The 18703-nt window shown below is 44.6% G+C and overlaps 1 protein-coding gene and 1 long non-coding RNA gene across 19 annotated transcripts in view; one reads left to right on the forward strand and one right to left on the reverse strand.

Moving 5' to 3' along the window:
* Positions 1-18703, reverse strand: part of LOC117587507 — a 52711-nt gene that overhangs the window by 24882 nt on the left and 9126 nt on the right. For 17 of the 18 annotated variants that reach the window (XM_034278298.1, XM_034278284.1, XM_034278293.1 and 14 more), the window contains exons 2-3: positions 13319-13750; positions 6866-8367 (exon numbers count right to left, since the gene is read on the reverse strand). In XM_034278298.1, coding sequence (XP_034134189.1) covers positions 6866-8360 — 1495 coding nt within the window. In that variant the 5' untranslated portion in view covers positions 8361-8367; positions 13319-13750. Of the gene's footprint in view, positions 1-6865; positions 8368-8551; positions 8570-13318; positions 13751-18703 lie in introns of those variants that run through there. The other variant, XM_034278280.1, reaches the window with a different exon arrangement.
* Positions 14858-15343, forward strand: LOC117587516. Its single transcript, XR_004574066.1, has 2 exons — positions 14858-15182; positions 15241-15343. It is a non-coding gene; the product is annotated as an uncharacterized LOC117587516 (long non-coding RNA).

An 18703-nucleotide genomic window follows, 5' to 3' on the forward strand; every position in this document is an offset into this window, starting at 1 on the left:
CATAGAGCGAGATAGGGCAGAGGGAAAGGGAGTACACAGGAAGGCAGATGCATTTAGTAGTTTCCTAAACAACAAAGAAAACCTCAAATTTGCACATGAAAATGTTGGAATAATTGCTGGAGAAACCGCAGGAAAGAGAGCAAAAATTATACAAAGATAAAGGAAGAAAAGTGCTAAAAAGAGTGGCAGTAGCAGGGGGGGAGTAAAGTGAAAGAAAGTGGGCGTTGCAGTCCAAGCCTGTCACGACAGGCACAAAGCGAATCCAATATTTGAGTACCGTATATTTGAAACCTTTTGAACAGATTTTGGGAAACTACAATCAACTTTGGCTGCCAGATGATATTGATCAACTGTTTTCTAATTAATGCACAAGATGTCTCGAAATTGCTTCTTTCTTTTCAAACTCATCATACCCTCGGTTCAAGGGTATCAAAACGGAAGTTGCTGTCAAAATGTGCCAAAGCCAAAGGCTGAAACGAGGCAAAGAGAGCGAAAAGATGCAACTAGAGGGACAAGAGACAAGCAAGCGGCAAAGATGGCAAGCAAAAAGAGGGCAAGGAACAGGGAGAAAGAGAGAGAGAGAGAGAGAGGCAGCTGCTTGCAGATTTAGCAAAAGTCGCCTTCAGCCTCTGCTCTACCTCTTGCTTCCTGGGGCTGGCATTTGTGTGCCTGTCGGTTAGTTAGGTCAACTTTCAAATACCCCAAAATGTCCTGACAATGCAGTCTAATGCTCATATTCGTATGCACATAATAAACACAGCAACGCAGCAACGAAGACAAAAGGAGTATCGTCGCTGTGGTGAGAGGTGGCAGATGGAGCTCCCTGCCAAACAGCTTACGAGACAAAAGAGCCTGTAAATATCTAAGCAAAAACATACAACAGGATAGACAGTTATTTACATATATCCGTACGACCTAAATTTATAATTGATTTTGATCAGAAAACCATTTTTACTGCACAAAAGTATCATTAATCGTAGAATTAAGAGCATTTTTCTCCTCTTTTATGTCATATTTCATAGCTAACATAAATCCTTTCGCTTCCCCTAATAAATGCCAGAATTTCTCTCTTAAATTTAAATTTAAAATATTTTTTGTTTGCAAAATTAATTGAAAGCGAAAACCAATTTTGCATTTTATTTTGCACACATTTCCAGGGCAAACTCCTTTAGTTAACTGACAATTTCTCAGATATCTCTCGTTCACACAATTCGATGGTCGCAAAGGGAATACAAACATCTCAATGGAATGCACATGGAAACCCCATGGCGAAGATAGGGGATACGAGTCTCTTACAAGCTCTCAAGTGTGCACAGGAATGGGCTGGAGGGGGGACTCTGAATGACTGAAAGCCAAAAACTGCAAACACATGACAATTGCAAACATTTGTGTGTGGTATGTGAATTCTTCTTCTCTTGTTTCTGTTTTTGCGGCATACAATTTCAAATTTGAAAATAAACTCGCGTGGAAGAGAGAGGCAGCATCGGCCGGGTCGAAGGGAGCGAACAAAAAGGGGAAAAGAAAAACCAGCAAAAGTGTCAGACAATATCTAAGAAAACGGGGAGAAGAATGGGCAGAATATCTTTAAACGTTTCTCTTTTTTTTCCTCCTAGACAATGCCGCCTGTTGCCATGCCGCAAGAAAACTCTGCCACGCACATGGGAATGCATTTTTTGAATATTTTCCTGCGACTCACTCTTGCTTTTTAGTGTTTGTCGCACCACAGAAAAATACAAAAACAAAAATACTCGTACTCGAAGGAGTTCGCTGAACTGCTTTCAAGATTCACAACAAAGAAAGACCAAAGATTTCTTAAATCTTTTGCAATCTTCTGCATATGTTTTTCGATATTTTTCTTGCTTGCAAATTTCACATTTTTTCAAATTTTTCTTTTTTCTCTCTCTCTTTTATTTCTTTATATTTTCTCTTCAATATCTCATTCACATTTTATTCATTCAGTATTTGTGCCCATTTATTCTATTCTCTCTCATTTCCCCGTGTTTTTCTGCAAGTTTTCGCTCGCGTAAGGAATTCTTGGTCAAACAAAATATCAAATATGGAGAAAGTCTTTCCAAACTTGTACCTACCCACCACTTTTAATATTCTTCCAAACTTTGAATCACAGCTTCCAGCAGTATATTCTTCTGAAGGAACTCAAAAACCAACACCTTGCAGTGGGGCCAATCACATTGGAACTGAAAGACAGACCCGCCAAAGCCACATCAGAGCACCAGAGACAAAGCCAGACCTCACCGAAACATTCAAGACAATTCCAGACCCAAAAAAATACGAAACTGAAACCAGAGAGCACCAACGAGAGGGCGGCAGAGGGAGGATGGTTCTGTTTTCTGTTATCACTGGACCCTGAAAAATCTGAGCGGCACCTCACGTGCCCCTCAAAAAAGACGAGAACAAACCCTCTAGAATTCTAGAATCACGACCCAAGCGAATGGTTACTATATGGAATATTTTGCACTTTCGTTTAATTTGTTTTGATTCTTTTGGTTATATATTTTTTGTATTCATTCTGTTCAGGGTTCAACAAATTGGTTTGGGTTTAAACTTTTTATAGATACGAGAGATTTACTATAGAGATTCGCATTCTGGTTTTGTTTGGTTAACGATTCGGAATAGAATTATAATACGAAAATTCTGGCCCGCTTATCAATGGAAACGCCACCGTAACGCGACATCAACTGAAAAGATCCGAAGCGGAGAAAAGTCTTTCAGCATCGCATAGAAAGAGAAAAACACACAGGGAGATAGAAAGAGAGAGAGAGAGAGATGATTTGGGGATCTTTTCTCTCTTTTGGCAAATTGCCCGTTGCGTGGCTTGTTGGGGCCAGACATGTGGCAGCCAGCCCCCAAAGTTCCGTTTGTCATGCCCCACACACACAGGGTGCTCCAGGCGGCACTCCCCTGTCGGCCGCTGCTCGTGCGAGGGCCGCCGCGCCACTTGTCAAGCTGCCAGATTGCAAAATCCGCCAACAGTACCAAAATTTAAATGTTGGGAAAGGCCAGAAATGTTCTCTCTCTATCTCTCGCTCTCGCTGTCTACGGTGGGTATCAGGGGTGCCCGAGGGGTGGGCACACACATCACTCAAAAGTCGAGACAAATTTCGGGCTAGTGATAGTCGGAGGGGCGGAGGAGGAGGCGCCTGTCTTTATCTAATTATAAATTGGGAAATTAACTGAAAATAGTTTCTACGAATTTTTTCAGAGACCTCAACGAGCGAATATTTGGAAATTCGCTTTGGAATATATAAAAATAAAAAGTTTATGGCACAAAAGTTCAGAGCAGAGCCCGCAGGCGCAGCGGCAGCGAAAGGTAAATCAATTTTTCTTTTAAATGGCGACATTTACACCGGGCAAAAGAAAATGTCTTTTTCTTACGAAAATGTGGCATCATCAGCGTTCTTGACGTGACAGCATTTTTCAGCTCATTTTCGCAATGGACGTCATCAGTGACGGGGAAATCATAAAAAGAAATCAAGCGAAAAACTAGACAACAGACCAAAGGCGGGCTAGGGGACAGGCAGCGGAAAAACTAGCCACAAAATAAAGAATGAAGAGGTAGAGGGGGGGAAACTATAGCTAAATGGACAGTGGAGGCTGCTCATTCTTGGGTGGTCAATGGCGACACTTGGACAAAACTATGCAGACAACAAAGCAGACAGACAGACAGAAAGAAAGGAGGGGATGTGCAGGGGGAAAGAAAACGTTGCGAAATTGTCGGCAAGTGGCTGTCAAAATCCCACGCATCTGTCATTGAAAATGCTGCTAGCTGTTGGGGTGGGGTAGTGGTAGGCCAACGAACTCTCGACGAAGAATTGTGCAAAGAAAAACGTGCCATCATTTTTCTCAATGAATATAATTTGAAAATAAGTTGGCACTAGCGACAGCTGTTGGTGGTTAGCGGTACTAACGCTTGAAAGCTTTACATGAGCTTTGGATGTTTTCAAGTTGCAACTTTTGGAGGGGAAGCCGAAAGCTCGTTGCAAACGATTTCGAGCGAAGTGGCAGCGCTGTTAGCTGAAAGCTTATTTTAAGCGAACTTTCAGTGAAGTGGCAACGCTGTTGGAGGTGGACCAAAACGTAAACAGAAAAGGTAAACAAAGGATACAATTGTGCTAAAATCAAGGATTATTGGAATAATATTTAAATGGTATTAGCAAGGGGAAATGCATTAAGAGCATAGGAATTTCAGGGTGAAACTAATGCAAGAGTGCGGAAATTCTTATTGTCTACCCTTTTCCCAACTGTGTTCTCAGTCTTTCTCTCTCTCTCCCTTTTTGCGTGTCTCTTCTGACTGCACATCCGCTTTCTCCACCTTCTCTGCCACAAAAAATTATCAATATTTGGGAGAGTTTTAATTTGTGATAAATAATACCTTCCGTTTGGGATTAACCAGCACAAAACTCAGTGATTAAATATTTGTCGACCTCAGCACACTCCACACCCCCATGCCTTCCGTTAAAGCCCCCACCCCACATCATGTCTCTCTTCTGTTGATTTTGATATAAAGTGGAGCAGCACCAAAAGAAGCAGCGCCAGCGTCCACATAATTTATAGCCAAACACAGATACATACAAAAATATTTGTGGGGATCTCCTCGGCTCCCCCAAATCAGACCATCCAGGCCCCTTCTCATAAGAGTAGTAGTTGTAGTGGATGAATAGTATTTTCCGTTGTGTTATTTATAAACTCTTGGATGTGACAGACGACAGGCGAACCATTCAAAAATTGTGCCATGCAGCACACCAAACCCTAGGCCTTCGGTTTGGGGCTCCGCTCCCTTTCTCGCTCTTTCGGCCACAAATACGTATCCATCCTTCTCTTTCGATAGCCCCGTTCCGGCAGCCTACCTTTTCATGTGTTCCTGTCATGTCACAACTTTTGACAGTGCCATGGTGCATGGTTGAAAGGGTATAGAGTGTATCGTATAGAGTGCAGGTGTAGGGTAGCGTACGTATGAGTACAGGGTACTGGGAGTGGGGTATGAGGTACGATTAGGAATGGCGCTTAGCATATGACGAGTGCTGTGTCAGCGCTTTGTGCACAGCAAAAAGCGGCCAAAGAATAGTAAGTAAAATATGCGAAGACGTCAAAAGAAACACAAGAAATGGCCAGAGGCTTGCGCCAGAGGGGGCTAAGGGAAATCTTTCAGAGGCTAAACAGGAAACAGAAGGAAGTGCAGAGAACTTACGCAGGGGAGACTTCAAAAATAGCTAAAAAATTCGAATTCGAAGCAGGCATAGAATGAAAAAAGAAAATCAGTAGAACACAAACTGGAGGAATAGGAAAATAAAGAATAAACTGCTAGGAATGGCATTCCTTTTTACCCTTTAAATTCCTTCTGTTTTAATAACATTCCCCATTTCAATTTAATTTAGACTTACATCATTCCATCCACACTGCCTGGCTTTGGACCTACACCAACATCCATCTATCCCCCCAGCAGATAATCCAATCGGCTGGAGTTCATTACCTTACGGCTTCTCACTTCCCCCTGCAACCACTCAACAGGGAAATCAATAAATCAAGGTGAGCCACGCCCCCACGCTTCAGACACACTGCCATTTATGAATTAAAAACAGAGAGCCTCTCTATTCATCCACTCATCCAGCGCTCCACACAGATAAGCGAAGCAATCATCAACAGTAGACGAAGCAGCAGCAGAAGCTCTGGAATTGAGAGTTGTCTATGGCGCAGGGGAAAGGCAAAGGCGGAAGCTGGAGATCTGCAATTTCAATTTTGTAATCTGCCATAGGAATCAGCAGAGGAGTGGAGACGAAAGCAAAACAGAGCAGAGCAAAAGGGAATAGCAGAAAATAGAGCTGATCCCAGCAGCCTCAGCATAGCATAGCAGAACATAGAAGAGTAACAGAGAGAGAGAGAAAGAGAGAGCATAGCAGCGACGCATCATTGAATTCTTAATCTGGCATTAATACAATTTGATGTATGGGAAGCGGAGAGGCAGAGCAAGGAGTTGGATACTAGAAGAAGCGTAGAGTAACCGAAAGCAGAGGGATGAAGGGAGCGGAGCGGGAATCCACACAAAATCCGCAAAAAAAGCAAAAGCCAACGACGACGACGAGCTTCGGACCATGAAGATGGGACAACGAGACGACAGATTGTGAGCATTGCACTCCATAGCCCCAGAACTGCATTCAGTGAAGACGATGGAGGTGGAGGAGTGAAAGGGGAAGGACAGCGGGGCTAAGGTTCGCTTGGAATGTCGTCGAGCCGTTGTCGCTGTCGCTGGCATTCCTCTCGCTCTCTCTCTTTCTTTCTTTATGTCTTGTTGGGGGGCTGCATTTGATATGCCTGCTGGTTGACCCATATTGGAATTTGCCTTCAGAGACGACTTCGCCACAAAGTACGCGGCAGAGGATAGAGCGTAGAGAGGAGGAGTAGGAGGAGTGCAAGGCGGAGTTGGGGCGGTGATATACAAGTCACGATTTGTACGCCGCTTAGAAAAACTTGTAATGAATGTGGGATGCAATGAAATAGAATGGCATGGCGGGTGGGTACGGGAAGGGGAAACCAGGAGGCCACTCCAGCACAATGAAGTCGAGACCTGGCAAACACACACCACAAACACAAAGATAGAGCCGAGAGATGTGCAAAGGTGTTTGAACTCGTGCACAGGCAAAGTTCAAAAGTTCTCCCGAACTCCAAATGAAGCAAGTTTTGCAGCAATGACCTGAGAATGCACTTGGCTTGGTGGGTTCTCTGGGTCTAGCAATTAAATTTCAACAAAGGAAGGAAGCCGCAGCAGCAAGCAGGAAAGGAAGGAAGCAATTCAAAGGCGAAATAATGCTAATCCCAAGGAAGTTCCAATGGCATTCCAAGGAGGACTCACCTTCATTTTCGCTGCGTCGACGCCTTGGCACACTGTTGTAGTTATTATTATGATAGTGCTCCATCAGTTCCGACTTCTCTGTGGACTCGTTCTCCTGCTTCTCATCCTCCGTGTGCACCGGCGAGGAGGGGCCCGAGGAGGCGCTGGCCACCGGCGAGCAGGAGGCCGCCGAATTGGTGCTGCCACTGAGACCGTTGCCGTGTCCTGTGCCCGCCGCATCCAGGGAGCCCCGCTTGGCTGCCTGCATGATGTAGGCGCTGTTCGAGGCGCTGCTGGTGGGCGACGTGCAGGAGGAGGGCGTGGAGCAGTTGGTGAAGCTGGCCGTCTGATCCTCAATCAGATCGATGGACTTTTTGCGCGGCTTCTCCGGCGGTATGGGTGCCGCTTGTGTATTCTGTTGCTGCTGCTGCTGCTCCTGGAGCAGTGATCGCTGCATCGCAGCCGTCACGGCCGCTGACTTGGCGGGCGGCGGTGGGGGCGAGGGTTCCACAGCGATCTTGGTGGGCGAGGAGCGCACTCGATCCGGATTGAATTTCACCGGACTCACATTCTTTGGCTTCACCGCCGGAATGGGCGGCAGTGGCGGCGACTTCACGGGACTCCCAATCTTTCCGCTTCGCGGCTTTATCTCCGGCGGCGTCTGATTGGGTGCATGCCTCATGGGAGGATTGGGACTGACATTCGACGGTGGCTCCATGGCCGGCTTGGCTGTGGCCTTCTCCCCACTGTCCATGATCAGCCCTGTCCCTGGCACAGTGCGTATGATGTCGCAACGATTCAGATCGCTGTGGGTGCGCGTCGTCTTGGTTTTGGTAAAATGCGATGTCCACTTCTTCTGCTTCTCGATGAGCTCTCGCGAATTGAACTTTCGCTCTGGCTTCTCCGGCTTATCGCCGCCGGCGCCGCCGCCGGAGCTGGCGAAGAGTGCGCTCACAGATCCCGCAGTGGCTGGTGGCGGAGTCACCTCCTCGACGACGCTGGTCTTCAGGCGCGAGAGATTGTGCTGCGGATACTTCACCACCGATGTGGGTGGCGTCTGGCCAGATGGCTCCACAATAAACTTGCTGTTGCTCAGCCGCTGCTCTGGCGATCCGTTCTGTGCCGCCACTGAGGCGTTGTTGTTGTTGTGAATGAGCGACACGCCCGAGGGGAAGGGCGTGCGTCGCTTGGGCGGCGACTGTGAACGATCCGAAGAGCGGGACGATGATCTATCCGATCCGTCGCACAGATTATCCTCCCTGGAGCCGCTCCTCAGAAGAATGGAGCTCACATTCGAATTGGACTCGACGCCAAGCTTCTCGAAGAGCGCTCTGGCATTATTGAATCTCGCCGAATGGGATGGAGCGCCACCACCGCCGGCTGTTGCCGCTGCGTGTGCGGCAGCCACGGCTGTCAGCTGCTCCACCGGCTGGATCTCGATGGGTTTACGCTGGAAGATGTTCGCGATTTGGCTCACCTTACCCGGCGTGGGTGCATGGTGCATGGGCTTTTCCATACTGCAACTGGAATGAGAATAGGGGGAAAATAACTATTAGTACGGTTTGTTATCATCTTCTATGACTAAACCACCGAACTGATAGCAGCCGCGCCCCAAGTGAGCCGCAAAAACAGATAAAATCGATGCCACTACCTTTTTACGATTCTTTTGGTTTGTGGTTCCCATTTGTGTGTTTTTTTGTGGGTTACCTTTGCCATTTTTTTCGCTCCCATCGATTTGACTGCGGATACTTTCGCAAAACAGACACACAATTTTCACCTTTACTTTTCTGTCTCCCTGGATATGATCTCGCATAAAACTTTATGATTTTTCCTTTGTTGTTTGTTTATTATTATTTTTGTTGCTGCACATCAAACACAATTAATGTCCCATTGATGGCTGATGTGTGTTACGTTGTGTGTGAAAGTCTTTGCAAAAGTGAACAAATTAGTTGGTTTATTTGTGCTTTCGGGGCCTACAAAAGAGCGGAAGAGTGGACAGAGAGAGAGAGCGAAGGCGTTGCCAGCTGGAGGGGGGCTTTCTTCACATAAACTTGCACAGAGAGCGGCAGAGAGCGCTAGAGAGCGAGAGAGCGAGAGAGATATGGAATGTCGGTGCGACATTGAAAGCAGCTACATTCGCACTTGTATTGGTATTTGTTTCATCCGCTGATAGGGTAATGCTCTAACTGTTATCGACTTTGGCGGCACACACGAATATTGATTTACGTTACAGCTGGGTTTCGGCTACATTGGTTCAAGGAGGTGGCCTACAGCAGATGGAAGTGTAAAGTAAAACATTCACACAGTTTCCCTGCGAATCCTTTGCGTATTTATGTCCAGCAGTCATTTGTGTCCTCGCTTACACTAATCAAGTGATTATGGAATCCCTGCACTAAGAAAAACCCATGCAACCTACTCAATCTACTGATTTACATAAGGAAATAGTTTTCCATGTTTCAGAGCGCAGTTTGTGGCGGAACAGAGGAGTGAAATATCTACCGAACTTATCGCAATGTCAATAAGAAGTCTACAAACGAACCGAACTCAACAACTACATAGAAGAGGTAAACAAATGCACAGATAGTGCGGGTGCTACAATCGTATTTACGTACACGAGTACTCCATGGAATGGGGAGTACCTGTTTGCCGCCCCAAAATGAAGGCAAAGGTTGAAATGCGACAGAGAAGACGAAGACGATGGCGGGGCCAACACATAAGTCACTGCACTCCTCTTGTGGGGGGGTATGACAGTATACAGAGGCAAGAGATCAAAGTTTAAACAACAGTCAAAGCAAAGCACGAGACACTCCACCACTCCGCTTACCGTGAAAAACCTATCTAATCTAATCCGAAATGCACAAAGCACGAAGCAATTCATTCGACCGTGAAAAGGGCGGAGATAATGCGCAGAGATAAAGATTAAACAGAGATAAAAGAGCGGCAGATAAAGATTAAAATTAGCCGGTGATCTCGTTGCTTTTGTGATGGAACTTTAAGAATTACTCTCATCATCAAGCGGCAGAGTTACGCGTTAGAGAAAAACGATTATATATTGGAGTGTTACGCGACAGAGTTACTGGATAAATGGCAGCAGGCTCCCCTGGGCATGCACCGCAATGTTGCAAGCTCCAGTTGCATGGTACTCGTGAATATTTGACGAGTTGGCAGACTTATTTGTCTGCCTCGCCAGATATTGATTTAATGACACGTTTATCCGACAGTCCACCCAATGGCCCCTCATTACGAATTGATGCCACACAAAATGGACAGCCCACAGGATGGGTTGGAAGGAGACAGCAAGGACATGTGAATGGACAGCTCAGTTCAAGTGGCACAGCCCTTTTGGCTAGCCCTTGTACGGCATGGTTATTCGCTTTTGCACGAACATTAATAGCACGAGAGTATCCCCTGAGTTCTTTGTCCTTGCATCACTCTCAGTGCGGGGGGTTTATTCAATTTAATGCTTCATGGTGATTGTATTTTCAATTGGTTGAATTAAATTCATCATCTTTATTGTGTGTGCATAGTTTGTGGAATAATTGGGAATCGTTGGAGTGCAGAAATCAGCATACAACTGGAAAAGAAGAGTTTTCCACAAAGGATATTTATTCTCCCGTATAAAAGTTAACAAAACTCGCCACTAACTAGTCTCTCCTCCCCTTCAAACTTAACCCATTCAATCTTAATGGCGTATAACAGTTATCATTATCATTAGCATAAAGCACCCCCAAAAACAGGGGGCAACTAAATGGCAACGATCATAACGATAACGATCATAACGATAATGATCATCATTAGCGCCTTGCAAATGGCAGCAAAAACTAGTTTACAGTGCCACTAATTTTTGCATAAATGTTAATTGTTCAAATGTTAAATTGCACTCGTTAGCAGAAGAGCGGGCTCTAGCTCCATGCCCCCCCCCTTGGCCAACGTGCAACACGTGCAGCGGAGGCGACACACGATCCAATAGTTGGCAGGGGCGGGCAAGCCATGTGTGCTATAATTGCGTCAACATTCAGTTAGTTAGGCTCTCGTTGAGCGTGAAACGCGAAAACAATGTCAACAATGATATGATGGCCCCATTGTAGCTGCCATTGAGAGAGGTTCAGAGCGGAGAGGGGAGAATGGCGAATGGTGTGGAGAACACAAAAGATTGCCAGCAATTAGAGAACGAGCCACCTACCTACCTGCCTACCTCCCCTCACCCACCGGGCCTATTCAGCCAACGAAGTGCTGTTAATGCTGTGAAGACTTGGAACCCCTGCCCTCTGGGCGGTCTAATAGTTTCCCATGAAAACAAAAAAACCTTGGCGCCAGGAAAAATGATTTCCTAATGAAGATATGGCATAAGTGGTAGCTGGAAGCTCCCCTGATGTGCAGAGCACACGATGCTGCAGCCGTGCCCTTCCACCATGTTGGTTGTGCTTCTGTTTCTGCTCTTAAAGATCAAAGAAACTGCTTAGGCTCCGCCATGTAAGAAGGAGTCGCCATTCAGCAAGGTCTGTTTAAAATCTTAGGCTATAATTGTCGGGGGGTAGCTTCAGAGCCTTCCGATCTGTAGAGCAACTTTCGAGCCTGCAAGTCTCGATTCAATTATCAATCTGCCGCCTCATGTGGGCGCACTTTTGAGCATCCTAATCTAAAGTCTATGGCCTCCAATCTCCAATCCCACATTCATTTCAATTATATTTCCATAACTTCTGTAAAAACCTTGGACTCTAACGATATCTCTAGCTCTCTCTCGAAAAGGTAGCGCTTTTAATGGTTCTTTTGGTTGATATTTTCATTAAGTTTCATAAAATGTATTTATTTTATTTACAATCTCACAAAACCTGCCTTCAGAGCCAGGGTCGTGACAACTGTCGGCACCTTTCCGCGTAGGCCCCAAACTCAAACCCAATCCCCAACCCCAACCCCAACCCACCAACATTCACTTATTGTCTCTGGTCTGTGGTGTGTGTTTGTGTTTGTGTTGCTGCCACAATTCAAGATGTGTGTTTTGATAGGAATACGAAAACAAGTTGTCGTTTGTTCTCGAATGTAGTGCTTGGGGTTTGTTTCTGCGGTTCGTGCCCCGCCTCCTCCTCCTGCTGCCTCGTTGGGGTTCTTTCTTGTTACGACAAATTATGCCAATTAAACGGTGGGAAAACAAGTTGGCAAAAAAGACTCAGTCAGACGCAGACTGCACACGCGTCTAGCCCCCGCTCGAGTGGGTCGCAGCAGACCAATCCGTGGGGAGACTTGAATCTGGATCGCAGTTGGGAGTTTCTTTTTGCAAAACGAGTCTTCAAAGTCTCGATGCCTGCACAATTGAGAGATGCACAGCAAACTGTGGCATATTTGCTTCCTGTCCTGCATCGATCGAGCACACACAGCAATCCATTTGCATAATCGAATTGATTGACTTTTATAAGCCTGACAAATGAGCCTTGCCTTGCCGCCTTGCCACATGTGTGAATCAGTGGCTCGGAATGAGAGCAACGCCTGGAGCCGTCACAGAGACTATTCTTAGTTGCAGGATGAGGGCCGGGCCGAATGATGCCGATATTTGCATGTTTCCCCATCAGGTAGCAACAGTTCCACGCAGAGACGAAACTCAACCGAAAAATAGTTCAGAAAAGGAGCCAAAAGGAAGCGCTGATGATGCTGTTGAGTGTTAAAGAGTGCTTGAGTTAGCTGGGGAGTGGAACTTTACATGCTTTAGGAGTACAATGGAATGGCGCACATGCACTTTGGAGGATGTGCTGTTCGAGGGAACACATAGATAAACTGAACAACAGATCTGATAAATACATTTTCGTCTAGAAAACCCACCCCTGACCCACTGTTTAATGTCTGCCCAAGATGTCTTAGCGACTCTTTAGCTCTCAAAATTATGCTCAAGGTCCTAAACTTAAAATATACTTGAGCCTATCCACAGTTAACTTTAACACCTAATCCAGCGAAAACCCCGAAGAAGGTTTCCTGCAGAGTTCAACGATTATATGCCTTCTTTTATATATCATTTTTCTGACAACCCACGCGGCTGCTGCACATAAAACCCAAGAACCACACGTGGCGCCGTGAAGGGAGCGGCTCTGTGTTTGCATTTGGCCCCGAATGGGTCTCATGTGCGCATAATTAGGGAACAGCTCCTGGGATGAGGCCAGTAGCTGCCAGAAACTTTTTCCCCATCTCTGTCCTCATATTTGGGCACTCCTGTCTGGCCAAAAGGATTTGCCGTGTGTGCGTTTTTTGATGGCCCAAATGGGAGAGATATGTGCCATCATTTGTGAGGTAATGTTTCCACGAATTTATCCAGAAAACTATGGAAATGTTTCCCCCTTTTGCATGACTAACTTTAAAGATACTTTTTGACACTTTTTTCTGTTTTTTCTGTTCCCCAAGCAAGTAGAAGTACTTTTTTCTGTTCCCTCCAGAGGTTAAGTCTCGTTGTTATCCAGCAAAGTTAATTAAATCTAAAAGAGAACTCACCTTTTTGCTTGTGCAACTCGAGGATGTTCCTTTGTGTCCTTGGCTTTTAGTCGCCTTCGTCTCCTCGTGTCTCTTTATCTCTCTTTTGTTGTGCGATTTAAGCCTGGTCAACACCTAGAGGCAGTCTAGGCAGACTCTTCTCCAAACATTTGTCATTGTTTTCGAGGTGTTTGATATTCGAAGCTTCCTGCAGATGCACCTCCTTCTCCTTTTGCACTTCCTTCCTTCCACTTTTTGTGTGTGGCACTGAAGCGTGGCAAGCAGGCAACAGCAGAGGCAGCACTCTGGACGCTGTGGCTGTTGCTGCTTCTGTGGATAGTGTTTATGTTGTTGTTGTCAGCCCCCAAATCAACCCACCGCTGGCCTCATCCGTGTCAGCATTTTTGTGTCTGTGTTGTGTTTTCCGTTTGCGCAAGATGAAAATGCAAATTTCTGCAAAAAAGAAACAAAAAGAGAGAAAATAAAGGTGAGCGCCTGCAGTAAACACAAATGCAAAAACTTAAGCTCTGCCATGTTTTTGGGGTTCAGTGAACCATGGAGTCGCCCACAGGGGAAGCTACCACTATGCCGCCCAAAAGAATTGCCACACATTTTATGGAGCCCAAAGGCATACTCTTGTGCACGCTCCTAAAGCTAAAATGTGGCAAGCGGAAGCAATTAATTTCATTTGCAACAGTGCCAGTGGCTAGGCCCAATCGAGTGTAACCCCCCACAGGCAGGGAGAAAGTCTTTTTCTACACCAAATTAAAAAAAAAACAGCAACAAATTGTTAATCAAAGAGCGTACGTTGGGTTACCATAAAATCATCATCATCATTTTTCAAGGTGTGTGTCATTAATGCCAGGTGGTAATCAAAAGTGTCGCGTCACTTTCGATCACTCTCTCTCTCCCCGCTGCTATCGCTCACTCTCACTCAAGGTAAAGCCGTAAATTTTGCCTTGCCTTCAGTTGATCTGCTCCCCATGCCTCAACGATTCATTCAACGCATTGTAATTGTCTAATTTATTTGTTGTTCCAACAATTTCACTACAACTCGTTTCACAGTGCGTGAGAAATGCGTGCGTCCATCCGTACAAAATTGTACAAAAGTTCAACTGCAATTGAAGCCGCGTAAGTCACTCAGCTTGGGGTAGGTCGTGGGGCAAGCTTGATTCGGAAATAAACATACTTAGATGCAGAAATACGCGTTGAAAAGAGAAAGTCATGTGGTACATTCATTTACCATTGATGGAGGCAGATTATATCATTATTTTGGAGCTATGAAATAAGTTAAGTTATTAAGAAATTCAAGTAGGAAATGGTTACATTTTGGGTGTATTTCAGCAGCTTTGATTTGGTTTACTTTACTCGCACTTTGCCTCCATTTGCTGGCAACAATTTTAACTCATTTTTGTAGGTTATCTCAAAAAACACCTTTCCAATCCATTTCAATAAATGATTTCTATTCCAACATAAAAATCTTTCCATACAGAACACTGTCTCAGTTGTAGCCAGACATTTATTCAGTTTACCCAACACCAAAATTTACGTGTAATATTATTTCTTGAAATGGGAAACCAAATGGGAAAATCATCAAAAACTTTGGCAATCCAGACGGAAGTCAAACACGTTGACAGGATGATCATGAATGAAATGTCGACGTTCTGCTTCAAGGAGTGCATGAAGAAACAGCATAAATCCCAATTCGAATCTCTGGAGGCATGTTCGCTGTGTTGCAAGGATATGTTTTACTTGTTGCTGTCCGACTTGAATCACAATAAATGCCAATACACGTTCCATGAGACGGAGGAGAACCCATAACAAAATACAACAAATTAAAGTAGGTCTGGGGGAAACATCAAGAGAATGAAAATAAATGTATTTGGTAAACTAATTTGATCTTCTTTGCCATGAACAAATTATATAGATAAGCAAACACACAGAATTTCACAGAATGCCAAAACTAACGACCCCAAATCCCATGTTGTACATGGAACAAGGTCACATAATTGGCTCCCCATGCCCAATTCCAGTGTATAATAATAATTATAGAAATTGCTGCTCTGGCCTGACATTTGCATTGCATAAACTAGATGTCAGAGGAAAGTGCCAATAAATTGGCATTAGAATCGGTTTGTAGTTTGTTGTTTGCTGTAGGCTAACTTGCTGCTGGCCACTGGCTGGCTTCCTCCTGTCAATCGAGCCACTCAATTATAATCAATCAGATTTCTCATTAGCTGGCTGGCTGGCTGGCTGGCTGGCAGGGGTTTATTTATTGCCTTGTCCCCATAAAAGCGGGGGCAAGTGGTATCTCCCAAAGAAGAGGCAAGAGTAGACAGTCGCAGCCTCAAAAGAGATCGTCGTCGTTGCGGTGTTATAACGAGTGACGCTTCGCCACCTAACGGTTTGATGTCTCAGGCCATCGGCCATGCGATTATCGATTTGGATGCGGATACTCGATGATGCTTCAGTTGTGTGCAAATATCTCTGCCTTTCGATTATAATTATTGGATGTCATAACTTTCAATCAAAGTTGCGGCTTTTCCATGGCATCTCTGCGGCATCTTTTGCTTTACTTTTTGCGGTTCGCCTGAAGGCCGCGGTTTCGCAGATTTTGTTTTGTGGGTTTACTTTTGTTGTCAACTTTTACAAGATTTTTGTATGTTTTTATATGTTTTCGACTCTGTTTTTGGTTAAAGTTAAAGATTTCTTGCGTAAATTACATTGAAGCTTTCATGTCATGTGTTTTTTTCTGCCTTTACTGCCTGCCTCTTCGCATCTCATGGCTGCGGCTGCTTTTTATGGGTATGGAACAGAACAGAAGAAGAATTAAACTACTTTTTCATGACCTTTTATGGGGGGGAGCAGCAGCCGAAGCCGAAGCCTAAACTCTGAGACACAGATGAGCAGCATCAGCATTTCATTCCATGTAATGTCTGGAATTGGATTGGTTCTTGCTTCGTTTAGAGGTTGCTTGTTTCCCCCAAAGAGAAGTGCCAGTTCCAGAGAGTGGCTCTGGCTGTTTTGCCTTATTTAGCCAAGTTAGGTGGGATGTCTGGACCATGGACCAACGCAGACGTTGAACCAATAAAATGTGTGTGCGCGCGTGTGTGGGGGCCAAAGTGATGGGAAAATATTCTTGCTTTTATTTTGTTTTATTTTTTTGCAAGCTGATTAAATGGTGGAAAGGTGTAAAGTGGTAAGGTTTAGTGGGAAAGGTCTCTCTGTGGTTCATCTGTCCTGTCATGTGCCACACACATCATCAAGCGATTAGTGGAAGTATTTCTAAATCACTCGCACTACTCCTCTCGATCAAAGCCGTTCCGCCATTTGCCACTTCGGCGTGCCACAAAAATGATAATCACAGAAGAAGTAAACCATTGGAAAAACGTTTGAACGAACAAATCAAATCAGTGGAGCATGCAAGTGTTATACTAAACGGCAAACGCCTTCAATTTTAATTGCCGGAATGGAATGGAATGGAAACCGTCATGGGATAATGGATAATTATGGCCAACAAGTGGATAATCTTGCAATAATATTTACAATTAAAGCTACAATTACAATTGGAATGGAGAATGGAAAAGGAAAATGGGGAATGGGAATGGGGATTGGGCATTGGCATGAAATTCCAATTAAAGTGATTGAAGAAAAACAACGTAACACATGTGTGGCCATAATTTATAGATATCATGTTTAGAAGCCTTGAGAGAACACAAATCTATACATATTATATAAGAAAACCCCATCTAAATTTGTACTGAAAGAGAGAAAGATTGATCTTCCTTTAAAATTCCTGCTTTTGCGCTCTTTTTCTGCCTTTTCTACTCCTTCAATCTATCATTATTTATTGTCAATGCCAGAAAATTGCATTTTCCAAGGTCTCTGCTTCGGCAAAGTAGAAGCAGAAAGAGCTACAAAATAAATAGCAGAAAGGAGAGCCGCAGCAGCAGGGGAGTAGCAGGAGTTGTCTGCTGCATGTTGCGCGTAAATTTTAATATGCAAATATTCAAGGCTGCTGCTGACAAATCGTTTCTATTTCCGGTAGTTCCGAGGCTCGTCGGGTCTGGTCTATTGATAAGATAAAACATTTATTTACCAATTTCTGTTTTGAACATTATTATTGATTATGATGGATTCAATCGGTGTGGTCCTATCACCAGAGATAACTCTCTCGCGGTACAAAACGAATACAAAGCCAAAGCAAGTTTTGCTTTGCGCCACAAAAAGTGTCGACAAATCCGCAAAGAGCGAAAGACGGAACTGGAGTTGGTGAGACAGGGCTAACCAGTTTTTACAGCAAGAGTTGGGGAGTGAGAAGAGAGAGGGAATACAAATATTGACCATAATAAATAAATGGTCTTCAAATGCACTTGCACTCCATGGACACCATTTACATCTGCCTCCTAGGCCGCCTCTTTCTCTCGCCAACTAACTCTTTTACCTTTTCTTCTGCCACTCTCTTTCTCCTTCTCTCTCGTCTGGATGGATTGTGGCAATGAACTTGACATTAATAGGGCTTCCTCCAACTGCTGCCTAGCGTGACTCTCTCTAGCCTCTCTTTTTCCCCTCCTTTTATACAAGACTTTTCTGCATCGAAACAATTTTCTCATGGCCAACACAACTCAATCTTGCGAGTGCGAATGCGTATGCGAATCATGGCGACTAGCATAACAAATTTTTAATTCCACAGAAACAGATGCAACATCCCAGAGAAAGAACAAACAACAGAAAGAGACTGCATCCTACAGAGAGACAGAGAGAGTGCGCGAGAGAGAGTGCATCTCCAGAGAGAGCTGGCAGAAAGCTTGCTCGCTCTCTGACCATAAAAAAAACATAAAACACAAAAGGCAATGGCCTTCGTAGATGGATGGATGATGCTATAGAGATTTCCATGCCGTGGAAAATCAAAGCCACAGGCAAAACGGAACTCCTGTTTGCTGGCAACTTTTACAACGGTCCTAGGTCCGGGTTTTCACCCAACAACTATAAGTGACACAGCGAGTGACATAAAATCAAATGAAAATGTTAACTGAAAATTGAATCAACTTTTTTGGTAGACAAGCGCAAAACAGCTTGGAAGCACAGGAAATAATAGCACAAAAAACCACCGCCGGGATAAAATCAGAACAGACCCAACATCCACAGACCGCAAGAACAACAACAAAAAAGTTAGGGACTAAGAGGAAACAGATTCAAAATCAACTCTGGACAGAACCCAAAAAAAAACCCAGCTCGGAAATACATGAAGTACACCCAAAACGCCCCAACGGGAGGATAGACAGAACCTCCTCCGTTACATCGACAGCAAAAAAGTGCAAAAACGTCAAAGTTAATTTGGGGGAGAGAGCCAACAGCAGAGCATCCCAACAGAAAGGTCAAAAAAGAGGATTACAGCCGCCAAAT

Source organism: Drosophila guanche, unplaced genomic scaffold, assembly GCF_900245975.1.
Source record: "Drosophila guanche unplaced genomic scaffold, DGUA_6, whole genome shotgun sequence".
Taxonomy (NCBI): domain Eukaryota; kingdom Metazoa; phylum Arthropoda; class Insecta; order Diptera; family Drosophilidae; genus Drosophila; species Drosophila guanche.